Here is a 24,402-nt window from a genome sequence, read left to right as displayed (position 1 = left end):
GAGTGTTCTGTCCCTTTCCAAACCTGACCCAGATTTTCTCCGTGCCAATCGCATTCAGGGACGCCATAAGGCTGACGGCTATGACTGCAATGTCTGTGTCATTGGCTTCAATCAGGAGAGACTTAAATCCATCCCTTGCTGCATGCCAGGCATGTAGAAACATCCTCGTATCTGCCTCTTCATGTGAACAAGGGGCCAATTCCTCCAGGTTAGCATCAGGGTGGCTGGAACTTGTCAGAACGTTTTCTTCCCTTGTTACGATGACTTGATTTGTTGTAGTCATTTTACTGACTTCATCAGCAAGGAAACTGAACAGCTCTGTTTTGTTGTCGCTGTCCCTGAGAAAGCTTTTCCAATTGGTTGGTGTTTTGCTCTTTGCCGTAACTCTCCTCCTGATAGCCTTTCCACGGTTTGATTGTGCTTCAGACTTCAGACTAGACTGCTTGTAGACATCAAAAATGATATCGGTCCTCTTGCAATTACTACTGTAGTATTCCACCTTTGGTAGAATGTCCTTCTTGGTGTATTCTTCAAATGTCTTTGGTGTTTTGGGTGTGACTGTATTCACCAGGCAAGAACCATCCACAATGAGTGCGTCAGTTTCTGGCTTTGTTTCTGGAAGTTCTACTTTGCTTTGCAGGAATTCAACGAGATCCGACTTCCTGGTGACGTATAGTTTGCCCTGTTTGCTGAGTGATGGAGGGAAAGACTGGTTCTCATGTTTGAAAAATTCAGCTAAATCACACCCTCTGGATTGGCAGGATATGAATAGCCGGGAGAACAGTTTACAATCCTCCTTCAGTAGCTGTGTCTCTGACTTCTCTGTTGGATCTTTCCTGGTTTTGAAGAAGTCCTTGTTGTTCCGTTTGATCCTTATGCCCTATCAACTGCCAAAAGATGTGCCTCCTCATTCTGTTCCAGTAAGTGACATTCCTTGTCCTCCTCATCCCGTTCCAGTTAGTGCAGTTTCGTCTGCCAAGAGCTACTGGTTTTGAGGCGCCAGATACCCGCCTTTCGCACAACCACTATCTGCAAAATCACCCCTGCCAGCTTGGGAAGGCTAGGGTGGACACTTGACTGCCAGAGGCTATGTGGTTCGCAAGCCATTTGGGATATTTTGTAAGCAATGAGAGCTCATCCTCATTGCCATCCCGGCAATAGCAATCCATTTTAGGGGCACACAAGAGCACAACAACTCAATGGGGATGCATCTGGCAGCCATCTTGAAAAATGGCCGCCATATTGAATGTTTTGTTCTGTTAGTACTTTCAACCTAAAGCATGACCTACACAGAACATCACTGCCAAATTTTATGTTCATATCATAATTTGAACTGTGTTTTTTTTTTTAGCAAAACTACAAAACAGGGACGCGTCTGGCGGCCATCTTGAAAAATGGAGGCCATATTGAATTTTTTTCGTGGCTAGCACTTTTTTCTGAAAAAGTGACCTATAAGCAACAATCATGCCAAATTTCATGCTTATATCACAAAGTGCACGATGGTTTGCTTAACCTGCTGTACTACAAATTATTAGATTTTGGCAGTGATGCAGCTTATAGCCTGGATCCACGGATTTGTTAAAAATTTCTGTATCATTGCGAGCTAGTGGTACGGCAACACTGTAACGATGACTACAAGTGAACACTACGTCAGCCGCCTGCTAACGATCACATGATTGCAATCCTACTACAAATCGACCTTTGGGGACCACAAATTTTTGAAAGATTTTATCTGTCAGAAATCATACAATGACTGAGCACTGCCCTCTCTGAATGCTTTTCTTTTTCACTGTGTGATTACAGGGGTTATTCAGATTAGAAATGTATTGCACTGCTCTGTTTAAACTGATGCACTCAGTGCAGACACATGTTTAGGTGCAACAGAGTGCTATGATACATTTCAGCAGCTAAACTGGAAAAACATTGTTGTGAAGGTGACAACTTGCTCTAAAGAATTATGTGTTAGAGTATTAGCCAGACACTTGGATACCCAAAACTTCACCATTTGCTATTTAAGAAATAATTTCAGAAAGCTCTGATGATTGTCTGATATCGTAATTCTGTCCCCTAAAATGTCCACCAACTTCACCAAACCCTTCAGGAAGAGCCGGACATTCCGCAAGCAGCATCAGCCACCGTGTTAACTCTGTGCATTGCAGATATGTGATTTTACATGATGCAGATGGTTGACACATTGATTACTAACTTGTGATTTCTGTTCTATGACCCCACAATATAGTGTGTACTTGGTTGTTTTCTGACATCTATTCTGTTGTAGAGATGTCACGTGTTGGAACAACAAATACTAAATCCTGAAGAATGAATAGAATTATAAGTATTATATGCTGTGTTTATATTTTTGTTAAGTATAATTGTCAAGATATTTGACTGTGAGCCAGAGTGTTGGACAGATTAACCCAGAGACCAATAGTGGTCACTTTTGAATATCATGAATCTGTATGCTCTGTTTTTATCCAGTCTGGACTTCTCGTCCTGTCACTAAACATCTCTCTATAGCCAGTCTAATCCTGTGTTGGCTGAAGAACTGTGAGCCTTGTTACTAAAATCACTTAATGCCTTTTGATGGAAAGAAACTGAGTTGCTGCTGTGGACCGGATCAGACTTGCTGTCAGGAACTGACACTTCTAAAGTGGCCAGTTCCAGGATAAATTACCCTTTCACAAAGTCCTTTCATGGGTATAATCAACAAGTTAAGCCTCCATTAGGAAAAACTATGTGGAAAAACAAAACCCATCTAATGGAATAATTTACAGCCAAGAGAATAGTTTCTCATTACTGTCACAAAGGTGCTTGCAGAATATCACCAGGCTTCTTGTAAATTCTTATCTTTGATTTTCTTGTTCAATCCCATATTTTGGCCTGTGATTTTGATAACTGACAGGTTTAGAACTACTTCTCTGTATTGTATCTCATTATAATGCACATTGTATTGAACAATCAGAAACTCAGATGCATAAAGTAGAACTGGGCTAGGTCCGTACTCCCTGTCCAAAAATAGTCGCTACTTGGATTTAACTAAGCAAATAGGTGAGATCCTTCCACTGGATAATTACTGCAGTGATAAATATGTTTCCGCTGGCAACAACTTCTTTAACCTGAGCTGATGCAGTGAGGAGTTTCTCATTTCTTAAACAATCGTGTCAGAAGACATATCCTGTGGTTATGGAAAGGATGCTAATCTGATTCAGAAGGGTGAAATTATTGGCCTGCACCAAGCAAAGACAACAATGAAGGAAATTCTGAAACTGCTAAAAATCGGTCCAATGTGTTATTAAAACCTGAAGGATAGTGGTTTACCATCAGCTTCAAGGAACAAATATTATTGGAACAAACTCTTTGATGATCGTAGGAAATGAACAGTAGAACTCAAGGCCTATGTTTAATACTGAAAGTAAGACCATTTCCACACACCCAATGTAAATGTAACTTAAAGGATTGGGACTGAACAGCTGTGTAGCTCTAAGAAAACCAGTGATCAGTGAGGTTAATCAGAAAAAAAGACTTCAATTTGCTGTGGAGCATAAAGATTGGACTCTGGAGTAATGAAAGAAGGTCATGTGGTCTGATGAGTCCAGATTTACCCTGCTCAAAAGTGATTGGCACATCAGGTTAGGAAGAGAGGCAGATGCCTAGTGCCTACAAGCCTGTGGGGGTTAGGGTTATGATCTGGTGTTGGTCAGGTTCAGCAATGTTATGTGCCCACAGAGAATGAAGTCAGCTGACTACCTGAATATACTGAATGACCTGGTCTTCCTATCAATGGAGTTTTTCTTCCATGATGGCATGGGCATGTTCCAAGATGACGATGTCAGGATTCCAGGGGTCTCACATTGTGAATGAGTGGATCAGGGAGCATGAGACATCTGCTAGATGGCCTCCACAGAGTCCAGACCTCAGTCCCACTGAGAATCTTTGGAATGTGCTGGAGAAGACTTTGCGCAGTGATCTGACTCTCCCACCATCAATATAAGATCTTGGTAGAAAATTAATTGCAACTCTGGACAGAAATAAATGCTGTGACATTGCAGAAGCTTATTGAAATGATGCCACGGCAAATGTGAGTCATTCTGAGAGCTAAAGGCGGTCCAATGAAATAGATGTGTGCAACAGTTTTTTTTTTATTTTTTAACAAGCAGTGTAGTTTGCAAGCCGATGACCTGAATGGTCTTGACTCTTTTACCTCCTTTATCTCCTCCTCAGGTATGATGGTGGTTGGAAGCAGAATAGCTCTCCATCTCTGGAGGAGGATGAAGGCTTCAGTGACTGGACTCAACGCAGAGAGAAGAGGAGGCAGCAACGTCTGCAGGAGCTCAGCCAGGGAGGAGAGGAAGACGAGGACGAAGAGGAGGATGCAGGAAACAAAACTGTACCCTCACAGACTGCCCAGGCCTCAGTCACATCCTCAAGCCGGCGCCAGAGGCGGGAACAGGAGGAGAGAGAAAGAGCAGAGATGGAGAGGAGGAAGGAGCGTAAGGAGGAGGTGATCCGAGCTGAGAGTGTGAGGATGGAGAAAGAAAGGCAGGAGGAGCAAAGGAAGATGAATGAACTGATTCCAAGGAGGAGGGAAGAAATTCAAAAGCCAAATACAGAGGTAAGACTTAAGCTGAGTTCTTTAAGAAGTAGCCAGTCTACAAGCACCAGTCCTTATTCCCTTAAAACAAGCCAAAATCAGTCAACTCTTGCTCAGTCTCAGATCATTTGGGTCAAGTCTCAGGAGATTTATGGTAAGACCATTCCAAATCTGAGCTGAGTGAAGTTTCTGGAGTCACAAATGTTCAGAAACAAATTACTCATCAACATCCAGGCCTTAAAGGTCTTTGACAGTTAAATAAAAATGACATGCCATGTACAGAAAGAAGGTCTGTTATCCTTAACTTTTCATGAACAGATCGAGAAAGGAAAAGATGTTAAAGTCTCCTACACATCAAAGGTTTTCCTTCACCAAGAGCCAAAACACAGCAATGGCAATGCAGCCACTGAGGAGGTGACAGCACACATGAACAAGACAAAGATATCAACCAGGTGTGTAGCATGTTTTATTTCTTGTGAAAATGAAAAGTTAACTCTGGTTAAACTGACAAATGTTTGAGTTTAACAACTAATACAATGATAGATAATCTTTTTTATCTGACAGTAGGGGGCAGAAAATGGAAACACTGTATTTAGTTTCAGTTTCAGTACTTAAACGACCTTGGACAAAACTATGTTGTGCTGTGTCTTGGTCCAGAGCCGGGGTATGAATCAAAGATTTATATTTGTAATACCTTGTGAGTAGCAGAGCTGTAGAGCCTGAGGAGACAGAGGTCATCCTGGAGACAGAGCAGCGTCTTGGTAAGATCCGCCAGAGCCTTCAGGAGAAGGAGAGCCAAGAGCTGGAGCAGCTGAGACATCGACAGGCCGAAGCTGAGCAGGAGTTGGAGGAGCTGAAGAGGAGGAGGGAGGAAAGACGCCGAGTCCGAGAGGAAGAGGAGCGTCGCAGGGAGGAGAAGGAGCAGCAACAGCTGACCAAAGAGGAGGTGACCAGGCCTCAATGAAAACACAATATGTGAAAAACTACATCATCACTTATATATTTTCATAACTGCAAGAGGGAATTTGAGAATTTAAGATGTTACCCCAGGTCTCAAGTAAAATGTTTATTTTGAAGAAGGTACAACAGAAACTGGATTGCGCAGTGGTTTGGCGGTTAGGCACTTTTTCGCCTTGCAACTAAAATATCCCTAGTTTGCATCCCACCTTCCCAGGATCTTTCTGCATGGAGTTTGCATGTTATCCCTGTGTATGTGTGAGTTTTCTTTGGGTTCTCTGACTTCCTCTCACAGTCCGAAAACATGCTGAGGTTAATTGATAATTTTAAACTGTCCGTACTTATGAATGCGAGTGTGATTGTTTGTCTGTATATGAAGCTCTGTGATAGACTGGTGACCTGTCCAGAGTGTCCTCTGCCTTCACCCTAAGTCAGCTAGGATAGACTCCAGCCCCATTGCGACCCTAATGACTATTAAGCAGTGTAGAGATAATGGATTGATGGATGTAAAGGAACCTTGATATTGTCTATAAAAAATTGTTTTACATCTAAACTAGTAAAAGTAATGTTCATGAGCCAATCTGGCCTATTAAAGATTCTCCTTGATGCTGTTTAACCTCCCAGCAACTCATTGAAATCCCAATATCCTCTTCAGTGCTTGGATAATGAACGTACAGATATTTTTTGAGACTAAAATAAAATCAAGGTTCTGTATATTTACCCAAAACAATGTTTTCAAGCAGTAAAGTACAGTTAATCAATATTCATTCTCATGTCAGGATGAATGTTTAATGTGAAAGTTAGTAGAAGTAGAGCGTCTAGTGGCTGAAAAGGCATGTGTTCCTTGTTGGAGCTGGTGGAGACCAAATCAGAGCCACAGGCAGACTGGACTTTGATTCATCCCGTAGACCAAGCGGGATGATAATGTTGCTTCTTTTGTGCTGTCAAAAAAAATGTTAGCATTTAGGCATGATAATCTTATAATATTAAAAGATATCAGCAGTCTCAGGAGCCTTTTTTTTGCCTTTTGTTTAGTTACAGCGCTCCCTAGAGGCTAAGAAAAATAACATTTAAAAGTGAAAAAGTCGTGTCATATTTGTGTATACAGTATGTTGCTGTTTCTAAGTCTTTTGTAGCTATAATACCTATTGAAATGTGAATCTAAGTGTGATATGACTTCTAGGACGGGAGGAGAAGGATGAAGGAAGACATTGAGAGGAGAAGGATGGAGGCAGCAGAGAGGATGAAGAGCCTGAGTACGTCCAGTGTGGATGGAGATGAGATGTTCAGTCCCTTCAGTCCCAAAGTTCCCACACACAAGGTAAAAGAAGTACCTGCTTCTACCTGGTCAATGTTTAGCTTCAATTATTTTCAAGTGTTTTATTTCATTGTCATATGATCAACCTCAACTACACAAGCAGTTTCTGAGCTACAAATTGTTGAACAGACAGATCATATATTCATGCTGCAGAGGAAATCGCTGTTATCTGCACTTTGCAAAGTCCCCAAAGTTAGCAGTAATTATTTGTCATGTAGGAAAAGTTTCCGGGAGCATGAAATTATATTATGCAAACACAGATCTTGCTCACACAAGTATACTGTTATAATCCCACGTAATGTTGTCCACTACTGTGAATATTTGGAATCTGATAAGACTCTAAGTTTGTGTTGTCCAAAGTTGTACGACACCAAAGTTTTGAATGTCAGTTTCAGCCAAAATCACTCTAAAAATATGTTTTCCTTGTGTCAGCATCAGTGGCGGTTTTTCACGGAGGCCAAGGGAAGCCTGGCTTCCCCAAAAAATATGCAAGAAAGAAAAATATAAATAATCTTCACCACTATGTATTTTATGTTTTATATTTTTGTCATTCCTTGTTGTCAAAACACTACATCAGGCATTTCTGCTTTGTGAGGAGCAAAACAGCGCCCCTCTTGTCAAGCTCTTTTTGTGCATTACACTACGTCTCTCATGCCCTCTGCGCTGTCTGTCTGTTCAGAGGCCAGCTTCACCTTGCCTCCCTCAGAGAAAAAAAACAGCCCGTATTAGCCAATCAGATTGAAGCAAGGCTCATTGCTTAATGGTCGATGCATCATTAAAAAAAACATAATGGAGGCCAGATCAAATTTGGCTTCCAACCAATCACAAACTGTGATAAACAATACCCACTCTAATGCAGCTGTCCCACCAGGCGCCAACAAGCCCACACAGCAAGTATAGCCATCAAGCTAGCCAGAGAATGGATGGTGACAGGGACCTTGAATTTCTTGTAAAAAATGACTTCACAAAACTTCCTTTTGAAGTTCAACTACAATTCAAAAGGGACGGTAGGCCAACTCCAAAGCTCAATCTAACTAAGTGTAGAGCTAATGGAAAAGCTCGCTCTTTTTGTGAAGCTAACTATACCAGAAACGAGTGGCTAATGGGAAGTGCCAAGCTTAACCGGCTTTTCTGCTGGCCATGTCTCCTATTTGACCAGTCTACCGGCTCCCTGAACAACCCCTGGAGCACTTAACCTCTTTTTTTTTTCACTGAAATGAATGAGAAGTCAGTAGAATAACGGTACTGTAACAGTAGGCTGATTTGTTTACATGAAAATAACAGTTAAAACACTGAATCTAATTTGTTGTTCACACTGGCTTCTTCGGTAATTTTGGTTACGGGCCTCCACTGGTCAGCATAGCTCAGATATAAGGAAGTGCAGTTTGTCTTTATCAGCTGTAGCTCACCTCAAAGACATTTGGTCATTGTTGCTCTAAGATAGAAAAAATGTAAAATATATGTAGAGATGTGGAGCCATTATTTCCTTTAAATAATGCAACAATGGTCTTATTAAAAATATATACTATTGAAAACACACAAACGATAAACGACTGTCTTCTGTTTGGTTGAGCTACCGCTGATAACCAGATCAAACCATACCTATGTAGATAGACAGGACAAAGGGTGATCTGTCTTCCCATTTGGTAATCCTTTCACAAATACAACTTATAGATGGACTTGTATAGAATGATACCACTTTTGTACATATACACTGGCATTCAAATGTTTGGGGTCATGCAGGCAGTTTCATCTTTTCCATGAAAACTCACATTTTAATTCATGTGGTAACATAATTGCACAGTGGTTTTCGAATTATCAATTAGTCTTTCAACATCATTAACTAACACAGTGTACCATTGGAACACAGGAGTAATGGTTGTACCCATGTCGTTTTCAACTAGAATAATCATTTACCACATTAACAATGTCTAGACTGTATTTCTGATTCATTTAATGTTATCTATATTGGAAAAAAATGCTTTTCTTTCAAAAATAAGGACACAACTTTTGGACACTAGTGTACATGCACACCAGAGACAAATCGAGTGACCAGTAAGTGTGTGTTCTCTTCACAGCTGATGGGTTCCATCTGAACTTGTAAGTTGTGTAGGTGTGTGTGTGTGTGTGTGTGTGTGTGTGTGTGTGTGTGTGTGTGTGTGTGCGTGTGCGTGCATGTGTGTGTGTGTGTGTGTGTAGGTGTCTGTGTGTGTGTTTGGAGAGCCAGCATGTCCTGGCTACACCAGGAACAGCATGTTATGTTGTCAAAGAACTCACTGATATTCTAAACGTTTTATAGTGTCACTATGATGAGCTGTGTCCACCATACATGGCTGTATTGTAATGCTTTTTGGACACAAGTTTTGATCTTTTATGAGCTCCTTCAGTCCTGAAAGACATTTATATCTCATGTTTAAGGTTCAACACAAAAATATTTTTCATGACTGAAAGGGCCCCATAGTTGGATGTTATATCAGTGACACTTGGCGAAAATGTCTATGGGCATGACACTGCATGTGTGTTCTGCACTGGTGCATCTTCTTTTGGCATTTCTTTCCCCCTTACATTAAAATGAACAAGTACACTGAGTGATACTGCCAGATTAAGGAGATAAGAGAAAAAGGTATGCTGTCCATACAAGTGAGAAAAAGGACCTTTAAAACAAAATTTAAAATTTCTTAGTGATTTAAGCCAGTCAATGTCGACAGCTGTCCAGAGGACCCAGATCACAACAAGCTCCAAATCCCTCAAATCAGGCTCACCTCCTCTAAACTTTGACTGGCTGATTACTTACAGCTGCATCAAGTTATTACCACCAAGACCAATATCCTGCATTTATAGCTAGCTATCTGCTGTTGTCTTATAGAGAGGTCCTGACACAAAGTTCCCAAAGTTTAGGAGTACAGGAAGCGTTACTAAATCAGGTTGTCCGTCTTCACAGACTAACACTTATCAGATATTGTTATGCACAGGAGGTCTGGCTACAGGACTCAGTGAGCACTTGGACATGCAGGGTTCAGAGGGTGTTGGGTGGAGGTGTCAGTTGGGGCCCCCAGCAGTTTTCTGCCTAACAGTCCCTGAACAGGTAAATCCCACCATGTTTCAAAATAAAATGTGGGAAAAAAGAGAAATGTCAGGGGAAAGCATAGTGCTTTGAATGTGGTCATCTGTTCAAGTCTTTGTCCCCACATTCTTATTCATGTCATGTATTTGATACATTCGCTGCATGTTGCAAGAACCTTTTACCTCACAGGTAAAATGGGTGATGTCGTGCTATTCTACACTAATTTATACAACAGCAGGCTTTTGCACGCACAAATCTGTGGATATTTGGCAAGAAATGAGCATAGCTGTAAACATAGTTACTCTGCCAAGGAACACAGCAGTTTTGTGACAAAAGCCCCATGCGATTAATAAAATTTGCAAAATAAACATGAAAAACAATACCAGACAAAGTGTAAATAAAACTAAGTATTTCTGGCCAGTTTCCATTAGCTGTTGTCACAAGCTGCTGTTTTAGCTGTGGCAGACACTAATCATTACTCCACCAAGGAACACGGCAGAGTTATGTGACGATCTGCATTGCTTTGTCTGTCTGTTAGCAACATTACTCAAAAATGGATCAACGGATTTCTATGAAATTTTCAGGTAAGGTCAGAAATGACACAAGGACCAAGTGATTAGATTTTGCCAGTGATGCGGCTTATAATGTGGATCCATGGATTAGTTAAAGATCCAAGATAGCAGCATGGCGTCACTCTAACTATGACTACAAGTGAACACTAGATTAGCTGCTGCTGACATTGACATGATTGTGATCTTACTACAAATTGATCGCTGCAGTCAAAGATTTTATCTGTTGGAAATCATACAGCAATTGAGTGCCTTTCATGTTTAGAATATTCATCGTATACAGTTTACTGTCTGATTTGATTGTATGTTTAGCTGCCTGTGGAAGAAGTTGGTTTGGACTGAGCTTTGGTCACAAGCTCAGGGCTTTCCTTTGTCTGTGTGTGTGTTCATGCAGAGAAAAAATCTGACTTTGATGTTTGACCTCTGAGGTCAGAGAAAATACTGATCCTGTCCTGAACATCAGTCCTCTGAGAGATAATTAAAATGCTGTGAAATGAAGCTTTGTGAACATGTGACAAATACGTGACTGGGTCCTCTCAAGGTGTGTAGGTCAGCATGGACAGATGGCTAGGACTTTTCATCTCTGTGCTGTTATGCAGTGGATGTGGAGACATTCAGATTCTTTCCCTAAGTATAAGTAACAATGCTTAAAAATAAAATACATATTATTATAGTCCAAGTCCTGCATTTAAAACCAAAAATAACATTTCAGTTAAAATATCAACGATAATAGTAAAAGTGTATTCTTCTACATGATTGTTAGATTTTTGAGACTGGTGCACTACTGTGATTTAGTTCCTTTAGGTTTAGGTCTTAACTGCTTTGGATACAGTTTGGTGGTTTAGTACTGCTTTCCCCAGCTGATGGGTTTTAACCCTCCAAGGGGTCACATGTTAACTATGAGGGGTCATTAATCGGAGATCAAAGCACATCATAAACAAAAGTTTTTGAAAGGATATTTACTTAAATGGTAAAATATTGGATCACTTTACCTCTTCATGTCTCAATTTAAATGAAAGTTAAATGGGAAAATATATATTTTGTGGAACTGCTAGGAGCTCATAGACACACAGATTTACTGTAAAGAGTCACCAGCTAAAAAAGGTGGAAACTACTAGTTTAATCTTAGTGTTGTTTTTAATTGTTTGTAAATTTCTCATGCTTTGCACTATAATTTTCTAAGTACAATGTTTGGCTCTGAAATGTACTGTAGATGTGTAAAGTAAAATAGAAAACATCAGATGTGGTTTTTGTTCCAAATCCTTAGGGACAAATCAAAGTCTTGCAGTGAAAATGATGAGTACTCAAACAAAATGTAGTCAGTGAACTGAAATTGTCCCAGTAAGTGTCATACTACTATTTTGAATAGTAATATTTTGTTATTATACTATTATTTCTAAGTAATCACATTTTGCTGTTGTACCTGGTCAAGATAAACCAAATCTAAACTGTTTTATTTAGCAATATTACTTTTTCAATTCAGTTCAATTAAATTTTATTTATATAGCGCCAATTACCATTCAGATTGTCTCAAGAAACAGAGTAGAGTCAACTTTTACAGTGCATTGTCTTTAAAGACTAATGCTGTGCTTTACAGTCTTAATCTGAAAAGTAACTCACAAAAATAGTACAGCATTTCTGCTAGCGCATAAAATATAGTAGATCAGCTATATGAAGTGGCATGGAATGGAAATATCCCAGGAAAATTCAAGTACTGCAAAATTAAGTCAGATGTAGTAATAAATGCTATTTCCAATACTGTGTTCAGAATCTAAAGGTTTTAAAGCTGATTTACACTATTCCCTAAAACAAGTTTTGTCACTTCTCAGCATCTTAATCCATGAACACCATTTAGACTTTTTTTTTTCCAGTGTTACATCCTGCCATTATACGGAACAACAATGGGGTTTAAATCCCACTATTGTTTTTATCACCTAAGAACAAGCTATGAAAACTATTAAGTTAAAAAAATACACAGTGTGACTCAGTATTTTTTTCAGGAACATATGTGGTAAAAAGCCTCATGTTCCCATCAGCTTGTGAGGCTGCTCTGAAGACTTGCGCAATTTGATGAAGGCCAGAAGGCTTGCCTCTGTTTGTGTTGGATCAACTCATGGAGGTTTGCGGCTGAATGCACAGAAGAGCTGTAATTAACCCACTTGTGAATCGAGGCAGCAGCACAGAGGAAAGCTTCCTGTGGTCACCTGAAAAAATGACCTCAGACTTCTTATTTTACAGATTACGGAAAGAACAGAGTCCCTGAACCGCTCGCTGAAGAAAAGGTGAATATCTTCATTAATATCCTGATCAGTTTTACAGCAACCAGTGATTTACATTCATTCATTCATTTTGTACCACTGAACGCTGTTCTACCTGATATCAGTGCAAATGCAAAGATTAAAGATTTAGGCAAACATTAAAAAGAAAAACCTACTACTACTTCTACTACTACTTGTACTTTTACTACTGCTACTGCTGCTGCTGCTACTACTACTACTGTTACTATGACTACTATTTCTACAACATGACAAGCATTCTGTCATTTTTTCGTACTTGTTTCTCACCAACTCCAACTAAATAAATACATGTAAATTATGCTTGATGAAATCATTTACAGTGATTTCCATGGTTCAAGCTGAACTCATTCATGGCTGAATGTGAGCAGTATGTGAACAGATGAGGTCATTCAGCTACTGCTCACATTCAGCAATGAATATTCCCAAAGAAGACAGGAATAAGCAAGAGCCCATAAGTGAAGATACTTCGAATTTGGATTAATTTTGATTTTGATATAGAATTTTTCATTAAAAATTATGATGTCACTTTCACAGTTTGAGTCAAAAGTACAATAAAGTGTTAACGAATGTCAGAATATTTTATCTTATCCAGAGTAACCAAAGTAAAAATGTCTCACTTGGAGGAATTATATTTTGCTGGAAGTTGATATTGTGGTGGGTTTTGCTAAGTGAGAAACCAGATTTTATTTATTCTTAATAATGGAAGAATTGTTAACTCTAAAATGGGACAACTTGAATCATCTTGCTTTGTCCAATCAGCTGTCTAAAACCTCAGATAGATATTCAATTTACACTGATATAAACTGGAACCAGAGATATGAAACTTAACTATTTGGACCGATAGGCCTAAAGCACAAGCAAATCATTTCAACACAAATTAACTCTCAGCTCTGTCTTCTCTCTGTCTGATGAGCCTCCGAGTTGGTTAACTCTCTGCTGTATGGAGGTATACACAGATGGAGAGGGTCAGAGGTGACCTCTCCACCTCTCTCAGTGTATCACACTCCTCAGGCAGTGATTTATGGTTCTGCTTAACTCTGTCCAGATGCAGGCAGCTATGTTTTCTGTGGTGGTTGGTGAGGTATGTTGGCTCCAGGCTGTCTGCAGCAGGAAATTATCAGCTCTGAGGAATTCTCAGCAGGAGGGAAGCCTTTGTGAGGATGCTTTTATTTTAAAATAACTGTATTGAGAGGGGGGCTACACAGTGGCTTGGTGGTTAGCACTTTCAACTTGCACCTAGAAGATCCCTGGTTCTTGTCCCGGCCTTTCTGGGATCTTTTTGCATGGAGTTTGCATGTTCTCCCAGTCATGTGTGGATTTTGTCCGGGTACTCCGGCTTCCTCCCACAGTGCAAAAACATGCTGAGGTTAACTGGTAACTCTAAATTGTCTGTAGGTGTTAATTTGAGTGTGATTGTTTGTCTCTACACTACTGTTCAAAAGTTTGGGGTCACTCAGACAATTTCATGTTTTCTATGAAAATTCATAGAAAAGTGTTTTCTTATCATCAGTTAGTCTTTCAACACGATTACCGAACACGATTACCGAACACAATGTACCGTTAGAACACAGGAGTGATGATTGCTGGACTTGGGCCTCTGTACCTCTACTTAGACCTTCCATTAAAAATCAGCCGTTTCCAGCTAGAATAGTTATTTGCCACATTTGCAATGTCTGAACTGTATTTCTGATTCATTTAATGTTATCTTCATTGAAAAAGAATTTCTTTCAAAAAAAATAAGGACATTTCTAAGTAACCCCAAACTTTTAATCAGTAGTGTATATGTAACCCTGTGGTAGACTGGTGACCTGTCCAGAATGAACCCTTACTTCACCCTAAGTCAGCTGGGATAGACTCCAGCCCCCCGCGACCCTGATGAGGATTAAATGGTGTATAGATAATGGATGGATGTACTGAGAGGAGTCATGATGGCAGTATAGCCTTTGACTCCTGCAGCATTAGTGCTTTTGTGAATTGAGTTGTGCAAACACATCCTCTGTTGGCCAGAAGAGGAGGGATCATCAAAAGTCATGCATTTGAAATGTTGACTCAAACATATAGTGTATGACAGAAATGTTTTCAGAAATGTTAGTTAACAATTAAACTGACTCATGACAGTGGAAATTTCCCCGCCTCTTGCTGAAGGGAAAACTTAGTCACTCCTTCCAGCTGTGAATTCTCTCAGCAGTGTCTCCAATGTCTCGCTCCAACAGTGTGAGATCAGCAGCAGACTGTGATGTCAGCTGAGACATGTTGAAGCAAACGATTGGGATAATGAATGAGGGTTCCCCCTCCCCGTGAAGGAGTGACATCATTATGTGGCAGATTTTTCATGTGAAGATGTTGAAATTGTCTTGGAGAAGACAACAAATTAAAGAATTAAATCATGCTGGATCTGACCAATAGGCAAGAATACATCCGAGAGACTTTCATTTACTGAACCACAAACCCAGATTGGAGTGTGTTGAGTCACCATGTGCTGGGATGACATGACTTTTCTGGTTTTGATTGAAGTGTGAATATGCAGAAGTGGGGAGACAGACAGCAGAGAGAAACACATTAAAATGCAGAATCATTTCCCAGACATACAAATAATGAAGTCCCTACTTTTCACAATGGGAAATGTGACTACTGGAACCCAGAATCTACATCTCTGGCTTTAACCCGTTAAAGTACGCCGGCCCGCGGGCGGGCCATTTTTACGCTTTTTTTTAAATAGAAGGACACTGCAAACATGATTATACAAACACTATACACACATAGAAAGCTGAGATTCTCATGAATCCGCCGGTATAAACCACTTTCAGATGTGATTACCACAGCGGGTAATATAAACACATTTATCCAACAAACAACAAGTCATGTAAACGTGCACAGCTCACCTGTCGACGCAGTTTGGACGCTCGTTTCTGGTCATAAAAGAAGATAATCCACAAAAACCGGCCAGAACCCAAGCTTAGCCATCCAGAGGAAACAATCCAGCATAATACTTTGGCCAAAACATGTCTCGAAATAAGTAAAAAATCCAGAAAACGATCGGCTCCGTGCGCGTGCACGCGGCGCGTGGTGGCGCTGTGCGTTTCATATTCACTGCATCTTTCTATTATAACTTTATCATACATGGTCGAATTCCCTTTGTTCGCGATTCAAAATGGATACTGGAGACTTCTCCTCCGTTTCAAACCGAACTTCAACCAATCAGGTGACTCGTTTCCGCCTACTTCGGCGATATAGCCAACCATGGCCGAGTCTGACAGATATCGATTACATCACTTGATTGACTTGTTTCTCAGCAAATCACGCCGGAGGAAACGTTAGATTGACAGGCCTGGTAGCCAATGAGCTTGCTGAATGGCTTGAATATAAATCCCGCCTCTGCCAGCGGCTTTATATGATATTTCATTCGTGAGCTCCGGGCTCCACCTGCTGTTTCTCTGTATTCCTCTCAATCTGTGTGTGTGATCGACACTGAAGCCTATCTGAAGTGATTTTTTTGAGTTCTTTATGAGTTTTTGGAATGAAAATAATGTGAAAATGAAGTGAAAATGAATTTATACCATTCTGTAGAGAGTGTGCACAGTGTATAAAGATTGTATCCAACATTGACAGGGGCGGAGCATATCAGTACAAATACATGTGTGAAACACTCATTTCTTGTAGTATTGCTCTGAAATTTTGACCTGAACTATGTAAGACCCCAGGCTTTTGCAATATTGTGTTTTCAAGCTCTTTCAGTGCTGCCACACTCATTTTCAGGTGTTTTATTAGGGAAAAAATGTAGGCGAGAAAAAAATTCATCCTAATTCAGTGTGTGCCAACATGAAATACTCTGTGCCAGTAGCACCTAGAGTAATTCTGACTGTACTGGGTGAAAATTCAGGTTGTCAGCTTTCAAATGAGACCCCAACCATGCATATACTCCAAACAGTTCAAGAACAGCATTCAATTTACTTTCTGTAAATCTCAGTAGAAATTTCGGGCGGAAATTGCCTGGACTTTTACTGGCTGTAATTTCTTTCCTGTGTTTTGTGTGAATCAGTAACAGCTTCAAGAAGACGCAGCCTCTCGTCCTGCTGTCCAAGATTGATGATAAGCTGGAGCAGTACACTCATGCTGTGGAGGTCAGCTCACACACACATGTGTAGTGTTGTATTTTTAATTCAAAAACCAAATCCTCAGAAATAATTAAAAAAGTCTCTGACTCTTAGTTCACAAGCCCTGCTGTAACTCGGTGCAGCTACTGAAGGGTTCACTTGTATATCCATAGAAAAGACCATATATAGTGACAAATATGTGAATGGTAAAATTAATGATTCAATGCATTCAGTTTTACAGTTTATTTTAACACAAAGATATATATTTTAGTGTACTCATTTGGCCACTCGTATACATTGTTACAAATCATATGAATAAAACCCAAATGTTTTCTTCAAAATATCTGACTTTACCACATATAACATCCATTGCTGCCAAAATCTAATCACTTGGTCCTTGTGTCATTTCTGAACTCTGAAAATTTCTTCCAAATCCATTAATCCAGTTTTGAGTAATGTTGTTCATGGTTGTCACATAACTCCACAGTTCCTTGGCATAGTAATAAAATCTTTTTGGGGACTGTGTGTATGGACCCCAAATGTAACAGCGTCCCCAATTAACTGGTGTGTGTGAAGATGCATGTCCCCATTTTAGACACAAGTAAACTCACACACACACAAACGCAGGCACACACACACACACACACACACACACACACACACACACACACACACACACACACACACACACACACACACACACACACACACACACACCAGTGGCTGCCTCTCCCCCTGCAGGTGTCTATTGTGCCCTTCTTGCTTAATTTATCTCTGATAACAAACTGCCTCACTAGTGTTCTTCAGAGGCAGTTTTATCATCAGTGGAGTTAAAAAATGCACATTTGTATTGATGGTGACCTTACAGAAAAGGTAATGGGCTCACTGTGATAATTTGGATACACAAACTGGAAAGCATGGAATATTGAGGATAATTCTGTGAAATCTGTGCAGTTGTTGCTGAAATGTCACTTTCAGCCCAAATTTCAAACTAGTCAGCATAAAAACATTCTTTTTTTTCTGTCCCAAAATTCACCTCTAAAGTTTATGCAAACCTTTTAAAGTTTTCTTCACAGTCAGAAGTGCCTAACATTTATTCTGTTACAGTTTTGAACCTATGGACTCACATTGTTTGAAACCAGCTGAGGGACAAAAGCAGCTTTGACCCTGTGGACCCTTTCACAAATCTTTGCAGCACCTTTGGCCTTAGATCGTTTTGTGTCAGAATGTTTGGCAGATATATGATGGGAAAATTTGACATTCACAGCTCTTTATTTTTATCCCTCCATTCACCATTGTCCAGGCTTAGTAGAAGAATGTTGTATGACCTGAGGTTTGTTCTAGACACATTTATTTATGCAGCACTTACAAAAAACACTGCTCTAACATAAAATATAATGAAGAGTAGAAATGAAATCTATGAAGAACACATAGTACTCTCACCACAGTTTCTGTTATACTCCAAAGGACAACACAACCACACTGATAATAAAATTGACAGATAATTGAAAACATAAAATATACTGGAGAAATGCCATTTATTTTGCATTTGTTTCTCATGTCAGTATTTGCCTTATTCTATTTAATAGTCAATTTTGTTATGACATAACTGGGCAGGACTGAGATTTAGAACTTTTGAGTGCCATAACCAAGTGGAAACATTGTAATACACATCACCAAGACTTCAATTAAAATTTTGATATCCGCATTCCATCAACATACAGATGATTAACCCACAGGGTTGTCATTGTACAGAGCTCTCAGGAGGCCCGGACAGTGAAGGCATCGCTGACCAACCTGCCCAACTCACCAGAGGTTGTCACCTCTAAGAAGAACCTGTTTGAGGTTGGAGAGGCCTGGAGCCAGAGTCCCAGCAAGGCAGCCGCCTGCAAGGTCCTTCAAATACCCAGTTTTCAAGAGAATTTAAATTTGCTGTAATATTAATTTAAAAGTGCTGTAATATTATCAAAACAATACACATTTAGTTTAACAGAAACTGATTGAGAAACCGGATCTCTTTTGCTTTTCCAGAGAAACAGCTGCAGTATAAAAACACTCACCTTAAGCTAATCGGGACAGATTGCTCAATGAAGATCGCGTTTGTTAGTTTGGCCGACCTCAAAGCTACAAGTTCACACTTCTATTTTCAGTCCTGGCAGCAGCTTTAATGTTCTCATGTCTCATATGTTTAGTATAAATCTGTTTTAACGGCGTTCTCTGGAGTAAACAAACAAACGGACTTATGTCTGCAAAGACTGCTGACTGTCACGTCTGGTTTTCTCTTTTAAACCTGCCAGAATAAATCAAAGTATCAGGTTTAGGAAATAAGTGTTAGGTGAAGTTCATTATCAAGCACCACCTATGAAGGATTATAGATAGAGAAGAAGTAAGTTTGTATCTAATTAGTTTTATTTATACAGGAAGTATAGAGGTTCACTTCTGTCAGTAGAAAAAGTATGTTATCAAACTAATTACAATGCCAAAAATTCTGTTTTGTGTTTGAAAATGCAATATTACTATTAAAACAATCAAGGTTGAATAATAATCCATTATTTTAATGGCCGACAGTTTCTTACATAACATTTTTATTTAAATGTAATATTGTTTTCAACAAATAAATGTATAAATATGTTCTTATAACATATTTTTCATTTAGATGTAATATGTATTTTTTAATAATCTAATACATAAATATACAAGAAAAGTATTCAGAGAGGGCAGTACTCTGCCAAGGCTGGTCAGTCATTGTATGATTTCTGACGGATGAAATCTTAAAACAATTGTGGTTGATTTTATGACAGCTTGATTGTTTTTGTTAAATCTTCTTAAATCTTCTTAAAAGTTTAATTAATCAGTAGTGTATATATATATATATATATATATATATATATACATATATACATATTCAGGGTCCTGCTGTGTTTTGAACTCATCCTTCCTGTGCTTTATCAATCAGGACACTGAGAGTCTGAAGGTGGGCGTGGCAAACCTGATCACTCAGTGGGTCAGAGTCCCTTCAGACGGCAGCAGCAGACAGTTACCCTGCAGACCCACTGTAAGTCACAAACAAGACTGTTATCTGTGAAATGATTGTATATGACTCTTAGTATATATACATATATTTTCTGTTTGAACTGTCTGTTACCTCACCAATGAAGACGTGATGTGATGCTGCCCTGCACTAAATTTTACAACAGGCTTTCACACAAACCTCTGAAGAATCACGAGAGTCTCAATATACACTACGATTCAAAAGTTTGGGGTTACTTAGAAATGTCCTTATTTTTGAAAGAAAAACAGTTTTTTCAATGAAGATAACATTAAACAAATCAGAAATACAGGCTAGACATTGTTAATGTGGTAAATGACTATTCTAGCTGAAAACAGCTGATTTTTAATGGAATATCTACAGAGGTGTACAGAAGCCATTTTCCAACAACCATCACTCCTGTGTTCTAATGGTACATTGTGTTAACTAATGGTGTTGAAAGGCTAATTGATGATTAGAAAACCCTTGTGCAATTATTTTAACACATGAATAAAAGTGTGAGTTTTCCTGGAAAACACAAAATTGTCTGAGTGACCCCAAACTTTAGAATGATACTGCAATTTTTTTTCAAACTGTATCTTACAAAACAACTGACAAAGCCAAGGTGAAGTGAAGGAGCATTTTAATAAGCAGAACCTGAAGCTGACCCTGTGTGTAACAGGTTTTAATGAACAGAGCAGCTGCAGTGAGATCACATTTCTGCTGCTGACCTGAAGGCATGTTTTCATGTGCAGAGCTGGTAGTCTATTATGTAAGGGTTCCCTCTAATGGAGAACCAAGATACAACTGATAAACTAGGTTTATTATTTATTATTTATTGTTTCATCAGGATGTGAAGCCTGGAGATGTGATGCAGAAGAAAAATATGTGGGAGATAATTGGTGACTCTTCAGGGAGACCTGGGCAAAGAGTGAAGGTATGCATGCACACATACATATTTTAATCAAAAACATGGAGACATTGTTGTCACAAAGGAAGTCCAGTGGCAGAGCCAGACAAGTCTTATATTGTCAGTCAGGCTGAAACCATCATGTGAGGTTTGGGTTTGTTTTGGACCCAGAAGCATAACACTGAGAGTTGTAGTGGAAAAGGTGGATTTATTAAATTAACACCCTTTAAAGAGGAGCAGAGGTGGCTGAGGGCTGGTTAGAGATGATCAGCTGGAGGCAGCATGGCCTATGGTAGTGAAGCACACAGAAAAAGAAAAGATCTGTGAGTTGCAAAGAAGAAGCACTTCTCAGCTTGTTTCACTGGAGGTGGCCAGAGAGGCACTATGGCTGTGTCATAGTGACAGCAGAAGCCAGGGCTTTATGGAAGTCTAGATGAGGTGAGATGATCTGCCAGTGAGTCAAGCCAGGTCCTCAGCCACACACTGAAAAGGAATGATGAAATCTGTATGGAGTTAATGTTAGCTAAAGACACTGTGTTCAGTTTTAACGTTTAAAGTACACTACTGTTCAAAAGTTTGGAGTCACCCAGGCAATTTCATGTTTTCCAGGAAAACTCACACTTTTAATCATGTGCTAACATAATTGCACAACGGTTTTCTAATCATCAATTAGCCTTTCAGAACCATTAGTTAACACAATGTACCACTAGAACACAGGAGTGATGGCTGCTGGAAATGGGCCTCTGTACCCCTATATCGATATTCCATTAAAAATCAGCTGTTTCCACATAGAACAGTCATTTCCCACATTAACAATGTCTAGACTGTATTTCTGATTCATTTAATATTATCTTCATTAAAAAAAAACTTTCCTTCAATAATAAGGACATTTCTAAGTGACCCCAAGCTTTTGAATGGTGGTGTATATATTAAGCAACATGGCTCTAATTGTTAGTCTAATTGTTAGTCTTGCACCTGTTGACATGCTTTTTCCGATTTTTGTCCCATCTCTCCTCAGGGCGCAGCAGGGGGTAAAAAGTACAAATTTGTCGTCACTGGGCACGGCAAATATGAGAAGATATCCTTGGAGGACAAGGATCAAGCAGGGTTCACTAGCAGAATGTCTGGTAAGACCACTGACACAGGTTTAGAACAAGAAACAGCTTTCTCTGTCTTGCAGTTGCAGTTTAATGCGTGACATAATATTAAGCAATTTTTTTTCTTGTTTGTTTTTATTCCCTGTGTGGGGTTCATATCATAATTTTTATTGTCATGGTACTGCCAAATGGATTTTGTTTTAATAACGGATATTGTTTGCATCAAAGTGTAGCAGACCATCATAGACAGTGATATAGATGGAATATTGCTTCACTATTGATATTGTATTAGAAAACTCATAGCCTGAATGTGATCAACGCTGTACCTTTATTTTATTTAATGTACTAATATACACTAGTGCTCAACAATTTGGGGCCACTTTAAAATGTCCTTATTTTTGAAATATATTTTTTTAAAATGAAAATGACATTAAATTAATTCGAAATGCAGTCTAGACATTGTAAATGTGGTAAGTGACTATTCTAGATGGAAATTACTGTTTTTTAAAGGAATACCTACATAGGTAGGTATAAATACCTACATAGGTAGGCCCACTTCCAGCAACCATCACTCCTGTGTTCTAATGGTACATTGTGTTAGCTAATTGTGTTCAAAGGGTTATTGATGATTAGAAAACCCTTGTGCAATTATGTTGGCACATGAATAAAAGTGTGTGTTTCCGTTGAAAACATGAAATTGTCTAGGTGACCCCAAACTTTTGAATGGTAGTGTGTCTGTGAGGGGGAAGGATCAGAAACTTGTTCACTGTCCATGTGAACATAAGACTTGTTTTCAGACAGACAGGATGTGAGCCTACTTGTCCTTTAGGTATTCCAGAAAGGAGTTGTAATGTATTTTTAATTATGATTAAACTCCAAATCAATTCTTACAATTCATTTACATAAAAGAAAATATACGTATCCACCATAGCAAACTGCTAATTAGCTGTGACATGCAAGTGTCTCCGATGCTTCAACAGGACAAATCCTGTGTCTCTTTCTTCATTGTTACTCTGCATGAAAACAAATGAGTCCAAAACTTCAAACTAAAATTAGTCTGCTGTGAGAAAATAGTAGAAATGCTTAAATTCAAATGAAGTTTATTTTTAGCATCTCTTGCTCAGGGTAGTACAGTGATTCATATTAGAAAACAACACAGTTCAAAGTGCTCCCCTTTAAATAATTGATCAGAAAATAAATTACCTCTAACAAAACACAGTTGGTTTTATTCTGAAATGCTAAGCTGTAAAATCAGCATCATGCGAGTTGCCCAATATAGTTTATAATATTGAACTGAATTCAATATTATGAATAATGTGAGCAGTAGTTGCGCTGTTGGTAAAATCTTGTTTTGATCTGATTAGGGAAAAAATAGAAATGATCTTAATATTGCAGCTTACTGCTCCACAAAAAAACATAAATAAATTAAGCATAAGGGAGACTCTGCTTGAGACTTGTTTTGAAAGTGTGAAAGTGAAAGTGCAGGTTCTGATTTTCTCAAAGATGAAAATCAATTTTAAAAAATCAATTAAAGATTACATGTTTTTAAGGCTGTACCTTGATTAATCAGAAACTCTAGCACATGTGTTAAAAAGAATATTAGAAAAAAAAATCTTTAGTTGTCTCCCAGCAGGTTTGAAAAGAAAGCTAGAAAAATAAAGTTTGGCTTTCCCACCCAGCATCACTGTCCACTGAATTCCCTCTGTGCATCCTGACCTTTGACCCCACAAATCGCTAACCCACTCACCTCCATCACGACAGAAGTTGCTCTTCATTATTGTTCAACTACTTTCACAGGCTTTTAGCATCTTTAAGTCACATTAAACTTCTTCATTTAATAAAAAAATTGTTCTCTTTTTTTTTTTTTACTATTTTTAATGTGAAACATTGATCTAACTTACATCTGCCAGGGGTATAATCTGATTTATGTAATGGGCTGCTTTATTTTCCTAAAAATTGCCATGGTGCAGCTATTCCTATGTAAAGCAGGTAAACTATGTAGAGTATTGATTATATAGAGATCACTGATTGTTTTTTATCTCATAGTTTTTCGTCATTACACTACCACTAACCACAAAGGAGATGAAAACAGAACGAAGCACAATGTGAACTTTAATTTGATAAAGATTATTTAAAAAGAAAAAATCCAATAGGTAGTGTTTAAATATTAAAATCAGATTATACCATCAATCACAGAAGGAAATCCCTTCTGTTTGCCCATTTTATTCAGTCTAAATTTGGTTTGGCTTTGTATAAGGTGAAATTAACACGTGCTCTCAAAATATTGTTACAGTGTGACTTTATAAGATTCATTCACAAAACATAACCATCTACAACCTAAAAAAAAACATTCAAAACTCATTTTACCCTACATTGTCTAATAATAAGTCTTACCCTGAAGCAAGTAGCACCATTTTGAATAAAACTGGCAATTATATTTTTTATTGAAAATGTGTATGTGTTATCTATAAAAACTA

General features: G+C 38.8%; 1 protein-coding gene across 1 annotated transcript in view; it reads left to right on the top strand.

Moving 5' to 3' along the window:
- The window catches only part of lsp1a (lymphocyte specific protein 1 a), a 68,390-nt gene that overhangs the window by 38,881 nt on the left and 5,107 nt on the right, over positions 1–24,402 (top strand). Inside the window, exons 3-12 of the mRNA XM_051951571.1 lie at positions 4,222–4,612; positions 4,910–5,043; positions 5,297–5,537; positions 6,732–6,869; positions 12,738–12,781; positions 16,836–16,917; positions 18,646–18,783; positions 19,847–19,945; positions 20,769–20,855; positions 21,847–21,955. Coding sequence (XP_051807531.1) covers positions 4,222–4,612; positions 4,910–5,043; positions 5,297–5,537; positions 6,732–6,869; positions 12,738–12,781; positions 16,836–16,917; positions 18,646–18,783; positions 19,847–19,945; positions 20,769–20,855; positions 21,847–21,955 — 1,463 coding nt within the window. The remainder of the gene's footprint in view (positions 1–4,221; positions 4,613–4,909; positions 5,044–5,296; positions 5,538–6,731; positions 6,870–12,737; positions 12,782–16,835; positions 16,918–18,645; positions 18,784–19,846; positions 19,946–20,768; positions 20,856–21,846; positions 21,956–24,402) is intronic.

Source organism: Acanthochromis polyacanthus, chromosome 8 (assembly GCF_021347895.1).
Source record: "Acanthochromis polyacanthus isolate Apoly-LR-REF ecotype Palm Island chromosome 8, KAUST_Apoly_ChrSc, whole genome shotgun sequence".
Taxonomy (NCBI): domain Eukaryota; kingdom Metazoa; phylum Chordata; class Actinopteri; family Pomacentridae; genus Acanthochromis; species Acanthochromis polyacanthus.
Note: the sequence above shows the minus strand (reverse complement) of the source record. Positions and strands in the feature narration are given on the sequence as shown.